This window comes from Anabrus simplex, chromosome 1, assembly GCF_040414725.1.
Source record: "Anabrus simplex isolate iqAnaSimp1 chromosome 1, ASM4041472v1, whole genome shotgun sequence".
In the NCBI taxonomy this organism is placed as follows: domain Eukaryota; kingdom Metazoa; phylum Arthropoda; class Insecta; order Orthoptera; family Tettigoniidae; genus Anabrus; species Anabrus simplex.
This window is the reverse complement of record NC_090265.1, coordinates 257,700,460-257,720,561: the sequence shown is the minus strand read 5'-3', so window position 1 is coordinate 257,720,561 and position 20,102 is coordinate 257,700,460. Positions and strand designations below refer to the sequence as shown.

At 39.2% G+C, this 20,102-nt stretch overlaps 1 protein-coding gene across 1 annotated transcript in view; it reads right to left on the bottom strand.

Moving 5' to 3' along the window:
* The window catches only part of LOC136862995 (methyl-CpG-binding domain protein 5/6 homolog sba), a 775,494-nt gene extending 757,924 nt beyond the window's left edge, over positions 1-17,570 (bottom strand). Inside the window, exons 1-2 of the mRNA XM_068225835.1 lie at positions 17,252-17,570; positions 15,433-16,881 (exon numbers count right to left, since the gene is read on the bottom strand). Of these exons, the coding sequence (XP_068081936.1) occupies positions 15,433-16,805 (1,373 nt within the window). The 5' untranslated portion in view covers positions 16,806-16,881; positions 17,252-17,570. The remainder of the gene's footprint in view (positions 1-15,432; positions 16,882-17,251) is intronic.
* Positions 17,571-20,102: the final 2,532 nt, after the last annotated feature.

Here is a 20,102-nt window from a genome sequence, read left to right as displayed (position 1 = left end):
AGATACATTATTTTGGCGGGTAGAGGGTTATAATACCTTCCACTTTAAGAGATAAAGTTTTAAAAGATATTCATGCTTCCCACATGGGAATTTTTAAGTTCAAAGCTTCAGCTCGCTCATATGTATGGTGGCCAAATTTACACTCAGGAATTGACATTGTAAAAAATTCATGATTCATGTACCATAATGCCAATTGTGATAAGCCTCCTAGGTGTTCCATGGTGCCAGGGAATGACCACAATGACCATGGCAAAGATTCCACATTCATTATCTCGGACCTTTCCTTGGACAATATTTTTAGGCGATCACCGACAGTCATTCAACGTGGTTAGAGGTATTCCAGGCCCTGTCAATGACAGTTTCAACTACCATTAAGCTACTGCATCAAGAATTTGCCAGATTTGGTCTACCAGAAGTTCTAGTAGCTGACAATTACTCCGCGTTTGAAGGCGCTATTTTTTTATTATTTTTTTTTTACTGAATGGTAATTTGCAACTGTGGCGCGCCATTTCCCCCAAAAACGAATGGTGCGGCTGAAAAATCTGTGAAGACTACAAAAAGAGCTTTACAAGCTGTGTTGTACAATATTCTGTGGAGAAATTGGAATTATGTCTTCAAGGGCTTTTATTGGATTTTTGTAATGCTCCTCATGTGACAACAGGAGTGTCACTGGCACGAGCTCTTATGGGATGCACTTTGAGAAGTACACTAGATTTACTCCTACCTTCTCCAACAACGAACAAGGTTCATGACAAACAACAGGAACAAGTTGTTTCATATGATGGAACTCAGTCAGGATCAAAGGATCAAAGATCGGACATAGCTGAAACTTCAGAGGATGATGAACACATCCAAGATGACTTATCTTCTCATACAGCACATTCTCTGATGAACTATAATGGTTCGCTCCATGTTGATAGGAACCCAACAGACCTTACATCGACTTCAGTGATACCAAGAACAACAACTGATGAACTTTTTTCTCCAACGCTTAGTTCAAAGGACGGAGAGCCTCCTTCTACTGTTATGAATTCTCCGACCACTCTGGCCATCACCGCCATGCCTGCCTCTGTTTCTGCGGAGGTGCAACCCCCTAGTCCCTACTAGCACTACTGAACGACCTAAGAGGGACAGAAAGAAAGTTAAATGGCTCGAGGAAATATGAGTGTTATAATTAAAAAAATATATATATTCAAGTGGGGGAAAGATGATGTACAGTATATCGATCATGAAGACAACTGATGTACCGATTCGTCTAATGGCAATACTTTGGTTTTGGATCTTCGGATGTTTGTTGGATTATTAGAGATCAAGACTGCTTATATAGCCTATGCTAATAAAAATGAGCATTCTTAAAAAAGTATCCTATGTATTTAATATTTAAAGGTCCAGGATACTACACATGGTTTATGTGAACATAGCAGCGATCTATGTTGATTGACGTGCCGAGCGTGGTGAACGTACAGTGGGTCACCTTAATATTCGGACAACACAGATAATGGAATATTTCCTGACATAATGCGTTCGCAAACAAATGTATATACAACAAACACATGTCCAACAATTCATGAATATTTACCCCACGTATCACAACAAAATTAAATGTCAGGCGAATTGGTGGAAGTATTCTGATGGTGACAGAAAAGGAAATCATGAGATACTACACATCACTTTATTATTCGGACACGTGGTCGTTACTCCATTTGCACCCAATTTATTACCCAATTGCAGCAAGGGAGAAACGTAAGGAGTAGGATACGTTTCCCTGAACTTCACTGCAGAAACGCGTTTGAACAGCGCCAACTGGTTATTTTCCACGATGCAAAGGAGCGTAGTTGCAGAGATATTGCGCAAATGTTGTGTACGTACTCATAAGAGTACTACCAATGACATTGTACGGCGATTTAAAGAAGAAGACAGGATTGCGCCTATACCGCAAAACGCGTCAACTGAAAAAGCTAACTGGTCGTGGAGAGAGACTTCTCTTAAGAAAAATAGGGAACGATCCTAAACTGAATGTGCCACAACTTGCAAGGGAATTAGAAGAGGAAGCTGGTAAATCAGTGCACCCTGAAACTGTGCTCAGGACTCTTAGAAAGGCCAGATTTAACGGGAGGGTGTCGAGGAGAAGCCATTTATCAGTGAAGTGAACCGAAGTAAAAGACTGAAGTTTGCCTTGCAATATGTACACAAGGACACAGAATGGTGGAAACTTGTGTTATTTTGTGATGAGAGAAAATTTAATATTTATGGATCGGGTGGAAGGAGAATGGCTTGGTGCAAACCGAATGACGAATTAAAACTGAAACATTTGCAACCAACTGTCAAATATGGAGGCGGGAATGCAATGGTATGGGCGTGCTTTTCGTCTGCTGGAGTAGGTGAAATGTCGTTTATTGAACATACAAAGAACCATAAACGGTATCTAGCCATCCTGAAGCAGAATTTACACCAAAGTGAAGCAAAGCTTGGGATAAGGGACATTTTTCATTTCTATCAAGATAATGATCCCAAGCATAAAGTGTGGAATGTCCGAATGTGGCTGTTGTTGAATTGCCTAAAGGTGCATGAAACTCCACCCCAGATCCCGGATCTCAATCCCATTGAGAATTTATGGACTGAACTTGACAAGAGAGTGAAGAAATCCAGAATAACGTCAAAGAAGGAACTGCAACGAAAACTGATACAAGAATGGGCTAATATTAGCCCTAAGGACACGGAAAAGTTAGTTTGTTCTATGCTACAACGACTGAAAGCCGTGACAATGCCACCAAGTGCTAGATTGATTTGAGTTCCATGTTACGATACAGTTTCGGTCATTATGATCCTTGTGTCTGAATATTAAAGTGGTTTTGTTATGTGATAAAGTGATGACTTATTTTAAGTCTAGGCCTACGTGTCATTTTTGTTCTGAGACACTTGCATTATTATGTAACCATATTGGAAACATTGGGGTTTTGTATTGCCAAACTTTCTTTTCTGTATGTATCAAAAAAATACAAACATAATGTTCAGAGTGTCACATGTAATATGGTGTCTGAATATTAAGGTGACTCACTGTATGTCGGCCTGTGCAGAGATTTCCAACATGAAAAATTTGTCTTAGTAAATTGTCTTTCCTAACTGAATCCGAATTTCTAACAGGGCAAATTCGAGAGCACCATAAAACGCTTTGAATTGGAGTTATTTTAAATTCTCCAGGTATGTGCTTGGTATCATTATCTTCAAAATTCATCCAATTTGCTACTGCAAACAAGCAGCTGCCATACTATTGGACGAAACTATCTTTACATTGCTTTGCTGAAAGATGGGTCTTTCTCCACGCTACGGACTGTCAATATGTCGGCTATCACCTTCATATCATAAAAACTTCGTAAGTTAGAAGTAACAGTAAAAGTAACGAGAATGACAACAGGATACCAGTACGGTACTTGAAATGAGGAGATAACGGCTAAGCAAGACCAACTATAACATCTCAGATCTTAATGTTACTATCAATTTATTTCTTTTTCTGCTAGTGGGTTTTTAAGTCGCAACTATCAATTGTTGGGAAAATGGTAGAATTTGTGGTTGGTCGTAAGGTATGTGTTGTTTGGACAAGCTTATGATTACATCGTATATAGAGGATAAGAGAAGTTATTTTAATGGTGTTATTGAAGTATACAGTGTATTTGCAGTCTTAAACGAGTTATTAATATTGTGTAGTGGTAGAGGTGTAGAATTCGAAGATAGTCGTAAGGGGCACGTGGTCAGCACATGGTAAACTTTTTAATTTGAGCCGTTTAAAGGCAGGAACTCTGACATTCTCTGCAGCATTAGTTGAGTTACAGTACGCTGATGATAATGCTGTCGTAGCTCAGACACAAGGAGAGCTTGTGATAATCCTGAATGCTTTTTCCGCTGCGTACAAGATTAGACTCAAACTAAATACCAGCAAAACACAGATCCTATACCAACCAGCCCCTGGGGAAGATTCAAGAGATATCAATATCACAATTGATGGAGTGAGCCTTCATGTTGTAAACACCTTCCCATACCTTGACAGCACCCTCTAATCAAGCGCAAATATAGATTCAGAAATCCAACACAGAATTAACCAAGCAGGAGCATTCTTTGCTAAGTTAAGATCTCGAATTTTTGACAATCATGATGTGAATATCGCAACAAAGATTCTTGTGTACAATTCTGTTGTAGTTCCAACCTTACTCTACAGATCTAAGTCCTGGACATGCTACAGTCGACACCTTAAGAAGCTGGAAGAATATCATCAGCGTTGCTTGAGGAGAATACTGCAAATAACTTGGCAAGACAGGCACACAATAATATCAGCGTTCTTGAAAAGGCACACACCACCAGTATAGAATTGATGGCTTTAATATGCCAGCTACAATGGACAGGGCATGTAGCTCGCATGCCCAATAATCGCATTCCAAACAAGTGTTTTACTCTGAGCTATCAGTAGGTAAATGCTGTGTAGGCGGTCAGGGGAAGCTATTTAAAGATGTAATCAAGGCTAAATTGAAGAGATGTAACACTGATGTTGATAACTGGGAGAACTTAACCCTTGACCGTTCATCCTGGAAATCACTAGTCCATCATGGCACACTATCTTTTGAAGAAAACCACTGACATACAGTGAATGGCTACAGGCAACGTTGAAAAGAAAGAGAAGTGCTGAGGAGAAACAGAAACAACATGACTGCTCCACGTGGGACTACCTGTCATCACTGTGGCAAATTGTGTAACTCCCGCATTGGACTGTATAGTCACCTCCGAACACATAGATGAAGAGGCATCCTATCTGGAAGATAAACCTACTTGATTACGAGTGTTTCTATCATCATCATCATCATCATCACCACCACGTTTACATTGTTCATAGAGGATAAGAAGTGTTATTTCAATAGCGTTATTGAAGTATATATGCAGTCCATAATAAGTTTTTAACACTGTATAATGTGAGAGGTGTAGGCTAACATAAAAGTATTGTATGTATTTTATGGTTATTTTTACATAGCGTATTGAAGAGAAGAAGTGGCTGCCTACCGAGAAATTTAAGTAGATGTTGCAGTGTGAAGAAATAGGGAATCTTAAGTTTAACAGGTGGAGTAAGCTGGAGAATTTGGTGAGTCATCTTTCAAATTACAATGATGAACATGTTCCCAACCATGATAGGATTTTTATGCTGGTAAATTCTTTAAAAGGATGCTATAGATATTGATAGTGACATGGATGTAACGAGAGGTAGGAAAATAAAACTTGGTTCAGAACAATATATATGTCATTAAAACTTGCTGTACCAAGCTTGATAGCTGCAGTCGCTTAAGTGCGGCCAGTATCCAGTAATCGGGAGATAGTGGGTTCGAGCCCCAGCCGGCAGCCCTGAAGATGGTTTTCCGTGGTTTCCCATTTTGACACCAGGCAAATGCCGGGGCTGTACCTTAATTAAGGCCACGGCCGCTTCCTTCCAAGTCCTAGGCCTTTCCTATCCCATCGTCGCCGTAAGACATATCTGTATCGGTGCGATGTAAAGAAAGAAAAAAAAACTTGCTCTAAATTTGACAAGAAAAGCCTTGTATCCCACAGCTATCAAGAGAAAGAAAATTGCTGTAGCTACGAGCATTTATCATAAAATTGTGACATTAGAGAAGCTATATGAGGGTAGTTATTTCTGAATTTAATATCTAAACAGTGGATTGATAGAGATGTGCCTATAAGTTCACATTAACTTAGCCTACTTTGAATTTTCTGGCAATTCTGTCTTAGTAATACATTTTGTAACTGCTCAATTAGGCAAAGCTGTTTGTTACATAACATCTACTGTATGTGGTATTTACATGTTTTTTAACATCAGTGTTGTATTACTAATATTTTAAACAATGGTAAAATAATGACTTAACCTAACTAATGTATTCATTAGTAACCTCCTCTTTTTATTGTGTATCATTTCCATTACTGTCTACAAAGAACATGTTTTTGACATTAATCTTCAAGTTCATGGAGGAAAGTAATCTAATGTGCAAAGGTTTTGCACCAAAATGAAGCTAGTTACTGTAGATAATGCCCCTAACCCTGAACAGTCAGCCACTGATCCCTATATGATGTCCACCAATTTGGTTTTGATATTAGGTCTGAAATATTGTAATTGGTCTTGGGTTTGTTTGGAAAATGTCCTCTGTTTTATATTGTTTTACTATAAAAATAAATATATTATTAAGGGCAAGTTACACTAGTACGTCCCCATCAGTGGCACTGAACAGTTATATTCCTCCTACATGTAATACAAGGTAAGATTTATAAGATCCCACTTTTTAAATTAAAGGGTGGTCTCCTACTGATGCATCACATTTATGTGAAGGAAGTCCACAATACTTTTTTTTAAAGTACTCACAATGTAGTTTTTGGAATGACCGGCATGTTATTTTATTTCACTAGGCACAGTTTGAGCCGTACATGCAGGGTAAAGTACGAGAGGACGGGAAAAAGACATAATGCCGATCCCACAATTTCTCTCACTGAGAGCCTCTGAAAAGAAAGAAGCCTCCCATCACCCGAAAACCATGCAGTCCAAAAAAGAAATATGCAGGACGAGTGGAGTGACAATGAAAAACTCTCTCAAATTAAATTTTCGTGTGGAAATAGAGGCTACAAAGAGCTTTAAGAACAAAATTAGCTGCTTCCTTTCATAAAAACCTTTCGTAGGAAAGTTCAGAATATTCCTTTTCAGCCTGGCATTCTAAAGCGTGTTATTAAGTTCCTCAAAATAAAGTCTGATCTCCTTAACAGTCATGAAAAACAATGTGCTCTATTAATGGATGAAATGTTCATTACACCAGGGAATGAATATGGCAATTCATGCAATGTATTCACTGAAAGGCACCTTACCTGGTCACAATGGGCAAGGTACATATGTTTTAGTGTTTATGTTGGGTGGATTATTAAGTTGGCCTACATGGAAACAGACAATTGCATACTTTTCATTGGAGACAGTACAGATGGCACTGTGTATGGAAGAAAAGGGTCTTAATATTTTGGCAGTTGTGTCAGATATGGGTGCACCAAATCAAGGATTTTGAAGGAGTGTCTGTAACTGCAGGACGTCAGAGGACACGAGTTAATTATTTCCTTCATCCTTGCGACGAAAACAAGAATATCTATGTCATTCCAGATCCTCTTCACCTTTTCAAGAATATTAAAGTTATGCTCGGTAATAACACAGTGATCCCACCATCAATTGTTTAAGAATTTGGCCTACACTCTGTTCAAGTTGAGGTATCCCATGTAGAGGAACTAATTGCATACCACCGAGCTCGATAGCTGCAGTCGCTTAAGTGCGGCCAGTATCCAGTAATCGGGAGATAGTGGGTTCGAGCCCCACCGTCGGCAGCCCTGAAGACGGTTTTCCGTGGTTTCCCATTTTCACACCAGGCAAATGCCGGGGCTGTACCTTAATTAAGGCCACGGCCGTTTCCTTCCACTTCCTAGGCATTTCCTATCCCATCGTCGCCAAAAGACCTATCTGCGTCAGTGCGACGTAAAACAAATAGCAAAAAAAAAAAATTATTTAAAAAATAATTGCATACCAACAGGAATTCAATTTTAAGTTAGCACTGAAAGTTACTCAGTAACCATCTCACTTCAACAAGATGCATGTGTCAACTTCAACCAAGGTGATAAGCCATTCTGACAGTAGAGCTCTGAAGTTTCTGGCTGAAGAATTAGATCGTCCAGAATTTTCCATTACTGCTTGGTTCGTAGACTTGACTGAAAAAAGGTTTGCACTTACGACTTCTTGTAGCATAACCATGGCATTCAGCAAAGACGATTCTGATGCAACTTCCTTCCTCAACCGTTTTGTGGATATCTTTTCCAATATTAAAATAGGACTGAGAGGTCCCTGGTAATCTGTACAAACTGGAATTACTCTCTGCACAAAATCCATACTTGAGTTGCAGCCTGTGTTACTGAATGACTATCAGTATCATTTTGTTCTAACTTCCAGATTCACACAAGACTCATAAGAGAATATTTTTAGTTTGTAAGGGCCAAGCAACCCATTCCTACAGCATTACAGTTCAAACTGAACTTAAAGCTGATCATTCTCTCTCAATATATGAAGGATGTGAGAAAAGGAAGCTATGAAGAAGATGATAGGGAGGCTCTAACAAGTTTTGTTGATTGCGCTAAGTAATTAGTGTCAGCAGAAAGTGCAAGTGCTAGAACCTGAAATACCTCACCATTTCAGCAAAATGAGCCCAAGCTTGACCTTCAGTGAAAAGAATTTTCTGTATTGTTTGTTAGGTTATCTAATTAAGAGCATTAAGAAGAATTCCAAGGACTGTGAGAAATGTTTAAAGAGCTTAGATACCAGTACTTTAGAGCCCTCTGGCTTACCTTAAATTAACCCTTACCACTCGTCTGTCGGGTGAGGCCCGACATTACGATATTCCTGTTCCGGTCACATGTCGGGCGAAACCCGACATGACGTTGTACCCCCCACCGCTCATCTATCGTCTCTTAGCCAACAAAATACATGATGCTATACTCTACTGCCATCGTTTGATTCAGCATGGAACTTTGTAAAATCCAGATACTATTTGACATTCAGTCAAAAATCTATTATTTAGGTGGCAGTGTAGCCATCAGCCGTCCACTCACGCACAGGAAAGCTCAAGTGATAGTAAACAAACATGGTTGCCATGTGCTCTTCTAGTCATATATAGTGTACTGTTCAATGTTGTATATGTCAGATAACACACAAAACCACAGTATTTTCGCACCTCTGCTCGTTCCTTGTACCCTAATGAATATATCTAATAGCATTTCACAATGCCTAAACGTGAACTGGCGATGGTCGGCTTGTGTACCGTAACCCAACATGTGCCCGATGCTGACGGCTGGCACAATTATAAATGATCAGATCCCGGTTTCAAGAAATTGCCGTTTACAGCGGTTTCAGCCTACAAACTACCACAAGGTATGGAACCAGAGACTGAATAGAGTTCAGCAATTGCTTTTTACCGATAAGCTGTTCAGTGAAATTAACTAAACCAATCTGTATGTGATAATGATAGTAATAATAATAAAAATACAAAATAATTTGTCTTAAAATGCACATATTGCTTTTATTTGTTCCAGTGTAGCTAAAAGCAAGTGCCATCTCCAAAATCGCAGAAGATGAATACAGGTCATATAACATAAAAATTCACATTTAAAATATGAGTAGTAGAGACAACAGAGAGAACTTTAATTCGAGGGGTAAGTGTTAACTGTTTCAAAGACAGCATATCATGGTTTGTAAATGAGCTTAAATTTCAGTTTGTATCTGAAATGGAAGAATTGTTTTCTAACTATAATGATGTATTGCCTATTGACATAAAAAGGTTTTTAGCAGAGGCCTATGTAAAGTGAGGAACGGAATTTCTGCAATTCCGATACCTGACTGTCATGATTTGTTGAACACATTCATAATGAGGTACATTGTATTTAGACTAAAAAAGGATTTGAGAAGAAAGAAAAGTATAACTACATTTTGCAGCAGATCTGAGGCAGCACATGCATCAATAATTTAAATTTTGCTTGATACACTAAGGTGACCAGTATTCTTTTGAATCTACATAATGTGGAAGACACAAAATAGTGTGGTAAATCAATGTGAATATTGTAGAATTTTGTAAAATGTACCTGCTTAACTTTGCGTGACTTAAAATGGTATGTACATGCAAATAGTTAATAACATTGGACACTCACTTTTAATATTTCTGGGAGAATTTGCCACCTCCAGTAATTTGAGATACTCCTTTCTAATTGTCACTCCGAACACTTTATAGATAACTTTCATCTTCAATTTCAGTTTAATCACACACCTCAGTGGCGACTACAAATATTCCACCACACTTGCACAGGCAAAGAGTGTAACAGAAGATTGGGGCACATAAGAGAATAATACACAATAAATTAACCCATATACGAGCAGATGAACATAATCCATCTAATCACCACATGGAGAAGTCGCCCGTCTCCCTGAATTACACAGTATACAGGTACTGAAGAAATTAACTCCACGAACGCTTGTGCAATAACAGAAAACGAGACCTATTTCAATCGCTGTGAATCACCCTGTCATCACCTAATGATTAGGAAAGCCAGATGTCCGAGAGACTTCTTTCCATTCAACGTTATCTGGTATTGAATAATTTGTGAACTTGCACTGTCATCTATTCTAAATAAAACATCTTCTCATATAACTTATGTAGGCTACATACAGTTTGTATGTATGTTTATATGTAGCCTGCAGAAAAAGAGACCTATTTCAATCGCTGTGAATCACGTCATCACCTAATGATTAGGAAAGCCAGATGTCCGAGTGACTTCTTTCCATTCAACGTTATCTGGTATTGAATAATTTGTGAACTTGCACTGTCATCTATTCTAAATAAAACATCTTCTCATATAACTTATGTAGGCTACATACAGTTTGTATGTATGTTTATATGTAGCCTGCAGAAAAAGAGACCTATTTCAATCGCTGTGAATCACCATGTCATCACCTAATGATTAGGAAAGCCAGATGTCCGAGAGACTTCTTTCCATTCAACGTTATCTGGTATTGAATAATTTGTGAACTTGCGCTGTCATCTATTCTAATTAAAACGTCTTCTCATATAACTTATGTAGGCTACATACAGTTTGTATGTATGTTTATATGTAGCCTACAGCAGAATCAGTTATAAGCTCATGCAATTTATGTAAACAACATGTTATCAACCTAATAGAGAACTTGGGTATTATTATGTGTCTGCTAGTGTCATCACTAGCATTAGTTAAGTTATTGCACCACTTTTTCAGCGCAGACATCTAGGCGCAATTGCACTGTCCTTTGTTTCCTTCTTGTGGTAAACGTAAAGTGCAATGCACAAGACTACTAACTCTTGAGCTAAAACAACTAGTGGTACACTCAAAATCTTTAGTATCTCGTGGTCAGAAATATTCATTTCAGGCAAGAAATCAGTACAGCCCTCAGAACCACCCAGTACCTGCTTACACTCTCTCTCATTAGTCACATCCATCAGACGCGTTAACACATGCACATATCTGAAGAGTGAGGGGAGGTGGAGAAAACTGAAGTACGAGGATATCTAGCATGAACAAAACACACGCAACGGGGAAGGTACTCTCTTCCCCGCCTGCCCACACATCCCACTGGCTCGACAATGAAGGGAGAAGGGAATGAAGGGAGGAAGCACACGCCTCCTTCAAGGCAACAGACGTAATGTGTTGTCAACTCATTGAGGGTCAAATTCTCCAGTTTTTTTTTTTTTTTTTTTTTTTTTGTACGCTAATTCTTGTGTCCGAGGACTGGCTGAAGTGTTAGCGGTCTCGACTATGACTTCATTATCATATGGCATCGCGCTCAACCACTGTAAGAAAGCATGACCCTTATTTTCGCCAATATAGGCCCTGTTAAATACTACTACTAAAAATAATAACTGTTAACCTCGAAAACCGAAGTAAAAACAACCTGGCATTAAGTAATTATGATTATCAGAGGCGCAAGGGCGTTTGGAAAATCGCTCCTATGAAGTTATTATCAGCGCTGCTCAAACAATTAAATGCCATATATTGGGGTGGGATTACATTGTGCACACTTCATCGCAATTAAATTACAGTTAGTTAATTGTTTCCTTGATTAGGAAAAGCCAGTATAGCCAGAATATTTAACCATAGAAACATCTTAATCAGTTCCCGAATAAATGGAGTTGGGAGTGGCCTCTGAGTGCGCAACGTCTCAGGCCACACCTCCTAGAAGACGAACACATGTGTTGTCTTCGCTACTTCTCCTTCATCCTCAGAGTTAGCCAAAATCTTCACCCAAATGTTACCCATTTCCTTTTCCTATTAATGCAACTGCTAACCATGGCAAGCAACATAACTGGACATCTGTAATTTAACTCAATCAAAATTATGCATACCTGCCAACTTTACACAACCAAAAATCAGGAGGTTTTGATATGAAAATCAGGAAAAATCAGCATATACAATCGGTCAAAACTGCTTATTCTACATGTCTTGCACAATACAGGAGTACTATGGTGTATTACAACACTTAATGTCTCAAAACCCGACTTTTGCTATTCGAGGCCACAAGACTAAAAATTCCACATCTCTATCCCCCCCCCCTTCTTTTTTACAACTGGCTTTACGTGGCACCGACACAGATAGTTCTTATGGCGAAGATGCGATAGGAGTGGGAAGAAAGCGGCCGTGGCTTAATATAGCCCCAGTATTTGCCTGGTGTGAAAAGGGGAAACCACTCACCCGGTCTCTCTATTCCCTCACCATCTTGATAAGCTTTCCGAAAACAGTATGAACTAATGCTCCACATATGTGAATCAGTCATGCACTTATATGCCATTACTAATCAAATCCATAGATCAATATATTACATTATTATGCGAAGCGCGATGCTATTTTTATCAAGTAATAAATTAAATTCGCCAGAATTATCTCCAAATGGCTTCTACAATCTCGCTAGTTGCTATCTTTGAAATTCAGTCACTAAATTACTAAAAAATACTCCAAATCTAGCGACTAATCTGTAGAATCGACTAGAGTGGTGTGAATGAAGACGAATATAGCATGCGAGAATAAGAGACTGACAATGGATGTACGCGTCACTATGAACAGGTTTCAATAAACATTGCACATTCGTGCGCATTTCTCGCATTAATAAACGTCAATATTTCATTTGAAAGAGGCTAATAAGCGAAGGACTTCCGGCCACTGGCGCACAAAGGTGAAATGGCGGGATTTGAAAACAAATGTTTGAAGTTCATAAGAAATAAGCTAGAATCGGGAGAAATAATAGAATAATCGGGAGGCGGGTAAAACTGTCGAAAATCGGGAGTCTCACGCCTAAATCGGGAAAGTTGGCAGGTATGATGATGTATTAGCACTACATGCACACTTTTGACCTCGAGATATCTTCTAAAAGGATTGTGCTGAGTTAGGAAGTTTTGCTTACTGGTGGAGTATGAAAAAACCATTAGTCTGGATAGGTTAGGTCTGGTTAATGACAAAACTCTACTGACTGTGATCAAGTAAAGTGGGTCTGGGGGGCATGTAAGAATCAAACCAAACGGCACTACTTGGCCGTTATTCGTGGCTTTCTAGACTGGGGCCGCTATCTCACCGTCAGATAGCTCCTCAATTATAATCACGTAGGCTGAGTGGACCTCGAACCAGCCCTCAGATCAAGGGAAAAATACCTGACCTGGCCAGGAATCGAACTCGGGCCTCCGGGTGAGAGGCAGGCACGCTACCCCTACACCACGGGGCCGGCGGGGGGTCTGTAAAGCCCCAGGATAGGGCACAAGGCGGCTGTTAGGTCTAGCATTCTGTGGGGCAATAGCACATTCTATGTTGGACAGTGGCAAAAAGATGAATTAATTAATCATTCAGGTTAGTGACAAAGCCATTGGTCTGGACAGGTTAGGTCCGGCTAGTGACAAAACCAATGTTCTGGGTTGGTTACGCCCAGTTAATGACAATAAGGCCTCTAGCATTACGTAGGACAATAGTAGTGCATTCTATGTTGGACAGTGGCAAAAAGATGTATTAATTAATCATTCAGTTTAGTGACAAAGCCACTGGTCTGAATAATTGGCTAGGTCCGACTAGTGATAAAACCAATAGGGCTGGTTAGGTCCGGTTAATGAGCCTGTAGCATTCCATAGGACGATAGCAGTGCATTCTATGTTGGACAGTGGTGAAAAGCTGAATTAATTTATCATTTGGGTTAGAGGCAAAGCCATTGGTCTGGATTGGGTAGGTCCGGCTAGTGACCAAACCATTAGTCTGAATTGGTTAGGTCCAGTTAGTGACAAAACCATTGGTCTGGATTGAATAAGTCCAGTTAGTGATAAAACCATTGGATTGTGATCAAGCAAAGGGGACGCCACCAGGTTAGGACCATAAAGCGGCTGTTCCCTAGCATCTTGTAGGGAGATAGCAGCACGTTCTATATTGGACAGTGGCAAAACGCTGATAATGGTATACCTGTTCGCTACATGTAGGTAATGACAAATGAATAATTTGTTCTGGGTAGGTAAGTTCTCGGGATCAAGAGTGCAGTGCAGTGACGTGCCTGTCAATGACTGTCAATTGTTTTTTTCCTTACCTATGTTGGATATTGATATGGCTTAGTGTGGTGGGTGCGTTATTAACATTCACAGTTTTGTATTTAATTATGAGGAGATATTCAATGATTTTGTTCAGTTTTCAAGTAAGAGGGTGTGTGAAAAGTGTGCTCAAGATGTAAAATTAAATCTGAATAACAATAGCAATCACACTGTTTTTAGGTGTTGTTGGAAAGGCAAAGTAGTAAGAATTCAAAATATGCCGATGCCGTTGGTATGAGAGTGCACGGAAAAATACTTTCTTTGTTGATTCAAAGGTGTTCTTGTTTGAAACAGGTTACTTTTCAGTTATGTGGTGTGTATTTTGCATATAAACCGCTGGACTCTACTATCAAGCTGGAGTTGAGTTTTTCTCAAGCAACTTTCCTTGATTGGTGTAATAAGAAAAAGATAGGTGGTCCTGACTGACATAACTGATATTGATGAAAATAAGTTTGGAAAGCCGAAATACAATAGAGGGAGGTGTACTGCAGGATGGTGGTTACTTTGAAGGGTGGAGCAAGACAACCATAGAAATGGTTTCTTGTTGTCCCTGTGGACAACAGGGATAAGGAGACATTGCTCACAGTTATTAAAGAGTGGGTGTTGCCAGGCACAATCATTATATCTGATTGTTGGAAGGCTTACAGACTGCCTGGAACACGAAAGATTCGTGCACCTTCATGTTAACCACTACATTCAATTTATTAGTAGTAGGAACAGTGGTCATGTCAACAGGGGAAATAGGAGGGTAATGCCAAGCAACAGACCGCCAGTGCACACTCATAATATTGAGAGAAAAAGTGTAGGCATTTAAACCACAGGTTGTACTCCATTCCTGGATATGGCAGGAGAAAAGCTCACTTTGTAGGGTACGTGGTGGAATTCCTTGCTATCTCTCCTCTACAAACTATTCCACATAAGATTTGTACTAATGCTCTAAAATTTAAGGTGCAGATACTGAATTTCTTCCTCAATATTTTCCTGTTTTGTAAAGTAATAAATATGTAAAAGAAATTATAATCATAGGTTCAGTGTGTTTCCTTTTAATAAATTCATATTTTCTTTGCCTCTAAGCTTGCCGTGATACAATCAACTGTTGGAGTGGTTGGGACGAACATGGCAGCCGCACAGTTTGGGCCACACTGTATTAATTTAGTCACTATAACCAGACCCAACCTCTTTTGCACGTTAGTAAAATTTTACCTTTCAGTAAAAACCTTATTACTAAACTGTATCATTTTCTCAAGCTTACCTGATATAGACGACTGCACCATTAATATTCAGTCGTTTCCAGCCAAATGGCACTGTAATGGTTGCTAGATGAATTGAAGGAGCTGATGATACAGTCACTGGTGGATTTACTGGAGATGCGTTCACTGTTGGCACAGGTATCTGTTGATTATTGTTCACCGTCATTGCCAGCACTATATTTCCTAACTGTTGCTGAGACAAAGATACGGCACCACTAGATGTTCTCACTAAGCTCGCAGACTGCTGATTAGATTGAATGTTTACACTGCTATTATTATTATTATTATTATTATTATTACTACTACTACTACTATTATTACTATTATTATTATTATTCACCATCACTGAATTATTTACACCAGAACTACCGGAATTTTGATGCACTGAACCCGCATTTCCACTTGCTGTTACATGATGTTGGTTTACAGGAGTACTCTGATGGCTAGCACCTGGAGGTGGCAAGAGCAACGGCAATGAGTTGGAACTGGGATCGGGCTGACTGTCTGCAGAACTCAAACTACTGCAACTTGACTCGGCTGTCTCAGACCGCACCGAGTCACACCGCGGGAAGACAACGGAACCACCAGAGGCTGTGTCCCCACCCATCACAGCCACAAAGTTTCCATCTCCACTCTGAGCAGCAATATAATTATTGGTCGAAAGAGGGACAGTGCCATTCCCAGCATCACTGTGTGTTGTAGTCTTCTGTTCTGACCCACTGAAGAATGACTGAGCACACGACACAGAAACTCGTTGCTGAGTATGAACTTGGGCTTGCTGTGAGCTGAGAGTGTAACCATTACAGAGATCACTACCATTTCCAACCACTGATGATTCAATATTATTAGAGCACACAGCCTGCTGCTGCCCTATTCCATGCCCTCCAATATTCACTAGGTTTTTAATGGAAGCTGCACCAAAACCTTGATTCAAAACACTACCACTATGACCAGCACTGTTGTTATATGCTATATTATTAATGACATTAGGACTATGACAATGGTGGAAACCATTAGTCTGCGGCACACCTGATGCACTATTTGCATAGAATCCAGCCTGTGGTGTAACATTTCCAACTAGGTTATTGGTAGCAAAATCTTGTGATTTAGTCACAGGCTTATTAACACTTTTACCTGGTACCACTAAGGAGGCCAATGATTGTGATGTATTAGTAAATGCAGGTGTTGGACCACAATTTTGCTGGGCTTGTTGACTTTGGTATGAAGCAACATTTTGATGATTAACAGCTGTTGCATACGCTTGGGCAAAGTTATCATTCGACACATAAACTACAACATTTTGAACACTTGGTTGTGGTTGTTGTTGCTGATGCTGTTGGTGATGGATGTGAGGAGGCTCAGGCTTGCCAGCCATCGTCCGATAATGTTATCCATAAAAGGGCCACCACCATCACTGGCACATGAGACACACATACGCACACCATTAATCTCTGCAAAAAAAAAAAAAGATCAAACAGCCAGGTTAAAATAAATCTGCAACAAAACTCAATTATTCTAAGTAAATTCATACAATTTATCAATCTAAATATACCCACAAAAATACCTCAACCGAGAGAACAATAAAAAGATAAATGTGAAGAAACATCCAAGCACAAATATATAACTTCTCTGAATTAATTGAATTTGCGAAGGGACGTCATGTTTATCAATAACAAACACAGACCACAAGACTTTAAAAAGTCCTTCAATTTATATTATACCACCCAATGAACTGCCAAAAGGACTGTAACACTTTCAATACCACAATATAATAAAATAAACATTCATTTCGCTCCGGCGTAAATACGCACGAAAACTAACCTGCATGACGTATTCGATACATATGTATCTCCTGTATGGGAATACTTCCGTCTTGACATTACACTAACACCGAGCACCACTTTCGGAACCTATCCAGGTATTACACTGTTGTTTTGATATCAATGTCATCAACACAACTCGTAAACTGGTCAACACCTGCACTATCTCACTACTGTTTTCAATCGCCTTCTTTCCTACGTGGCACTAAAAAAATGAACACTCCGGTCAATAAAAAATCAAAGGTGTAAATTTCATCCAAATTCGTCTCAAAGGAGAAGGATAACACATAACGACACTACACTCATTTTCCCTCCACAATATTTTCACATACGTTAATGTCAGAAAATATGGTTGCCGTCCCTTAGACCCATAATTCCTAGCGACGAACCGAGAGCTTTTACGGATCCATGATGCAGTTTACGAAAACAAACGAAGGGAGCATATCGAACACGCTCAGAAAAATTAAACACCCAAATGTAGATGGTGAACTACCGTGTACAAACGTCGATAAAAAAACATCTATAATAAGAAATGTTCTCGAATAATTTGGTACTAAAATAACAATTTATAACAGTAAATATTTTATTTCCCACACATTGCTTGTCTATCTACCAACACATCATCGGTAATGTTTAGGCTAGAAAATGAATAATTTAGTTCAACTCGGTGATTTAATACATTCCCTTACCAACATTTCACATTAAAATATATTTAACTCAAAACGGAACTGGAAAATAATATCACATGTTCACTCACGAAACTCCTTAGGCTGCTATCTTGTGGTCCGGAGTGAAATTATGAATTCTCCATACAGGCCCAGAAAACAAGATAGCAAGGAAGTTACGCACTCACCCACACGCACACCAGGACGAATAGAAATGCAGTGTGATGACTTCTGCTGTTTGATATGTTCCTACACTACGCGGCGCTGGTGTAGATAGAAGGTAATCAGCTGTCTCCGAGCATGTGATTCTAAATGAGATCTGATGTGACTTATTTAGGAATTTATCGTTTAAATAAATGATTTAAAACCGTGTGTTAATTATTGTGATGTTTAAGGACTGAGTATTCTGTTTACTGACCGATGACTGTGTTTATGTGCGATCTGTGTTTCGTTCAAATTAAGATATAGTGTTCCTTGTTTTGAAACTAATAGGTAAAAAGTACATAGGAAATATTTTGCATTTAGTAATGATTTAAGGACATTACTTCTGAAATTCGTTCGTCAGTATCTTAACGAATATCTCAAACGTGTATGTGTCTATAGACCTAAGTGATCTTTCATTAATTGATCCCGAAATCAAACTCAGTTGCAATTATCAATTATAATCGTAAAAACCCATGTTCAACTGTTAGTGTACATGCCACGTAATATAAACGTATTATAACTCTGCAGGCACCCACATGATTGTTACGTACCGGTATGACATACACATTTAATTCCTACATAACTACTTAAAAATATATTAACATGCTTAGCTTAATGAATCTTGCCAGTTCTTCACCCCATCAGTCAGTTAACTGGACACCTTTGATATTTTCCGGGTATGTTTTGCGGTTGTACGAGCTTGCAATTCTTTCCTTACTTCTTTTATTCGGAAATAAAATCGGCATCGTATTGTAATGGAAAATTAATTTTGGCACCAAGTACTGAGCAATATTCAGTACAGCACCCAAGTCCATGAGAAACAGTCATTGGAAGTAAACTATCCAGGCATTCTTGAAATATTTCTCCCCATAACGCTTCTTGTTCACTAAAATTTCTTACAAATTCCTCTACATGAGAAAACATAAATAATTAATTCGATGGGTAAATGGGATAGTTGGGTGAGTTATTATATACTGGTAAGACTTGTTAGGACTGAAGACGGACTGCCTTTTGCCTCCACCGTATTAAAGAAAATGGCGTATGGCTTTTAGTGCCGGGTGTGTTCGAGGGCAAGTTGGCCCGCCAGATGCAGGTATTTTGATATGACTTCCGTAGGCGACCTGCGCGTCGGAATGAGGATGAAAAGACGACGCATACACCCAGCCCCATGCCAGCGAAATTAACCAATTCTGGTTAATTCCCTGCCGGGAATCGAACCCGGGAGCCCTGTGACCAAAGGCCAGCGCGCTAACCATTTAACCATGGAGCCGGACTCATCTGTATTGTTTTGCAGAGATCCAATACATGCTGTAAAATCTGTCACTTCGCTTGCATGTTTAACAGTATCCCCACAGAAGTGATGAATGACATTCGTTTTTGAACTGGTGAAAGGAACTATTTGTTCATCTTCCCAACTTGATGATAGTGGCTGATCAAAGGTAAGTTTGCTGTAATTTTTTCCTGAGCTGTACTTATGATTTTGACAATCTCTTTGACAACAGCTTTTGCCATGGCTCTAATCTGACTGAAAAATTATATGAAGGGTACTATCACTTAAGGGCAGATCACTTTGACTTTGAGAAAAGAGTGGGATATTTTGGATGTGAAAAATGTCTTTTTCATTTGAATGTTTATCGTAACCCGACTTGCATCCCCGGACATAGCAAGTTGTAGGCAAGTTCACATGCGTTAGTAAATTGATGCATATGCCAAAGTATACGTCCTACTTCTCAAATGCTTATTTATCTTTTTCACTTTTTAGTTCACGAAAAGTTAACACTAGATATTTTGCATGTTTAAAACTGAAGAACGTATAAAACTACCGAAAAAAGACCACAAACTGTTTACACACTTCCACATTAAGCCGACAAAAAGCGCGTATTTGGACTTTTATCAAAGGCAGCGCTGCAGGAGAACATGTACACCGTGTCTGTTAACATGTGATTCAGAGGGAGTTGTCACACTTCATTTTTATGACAGGCA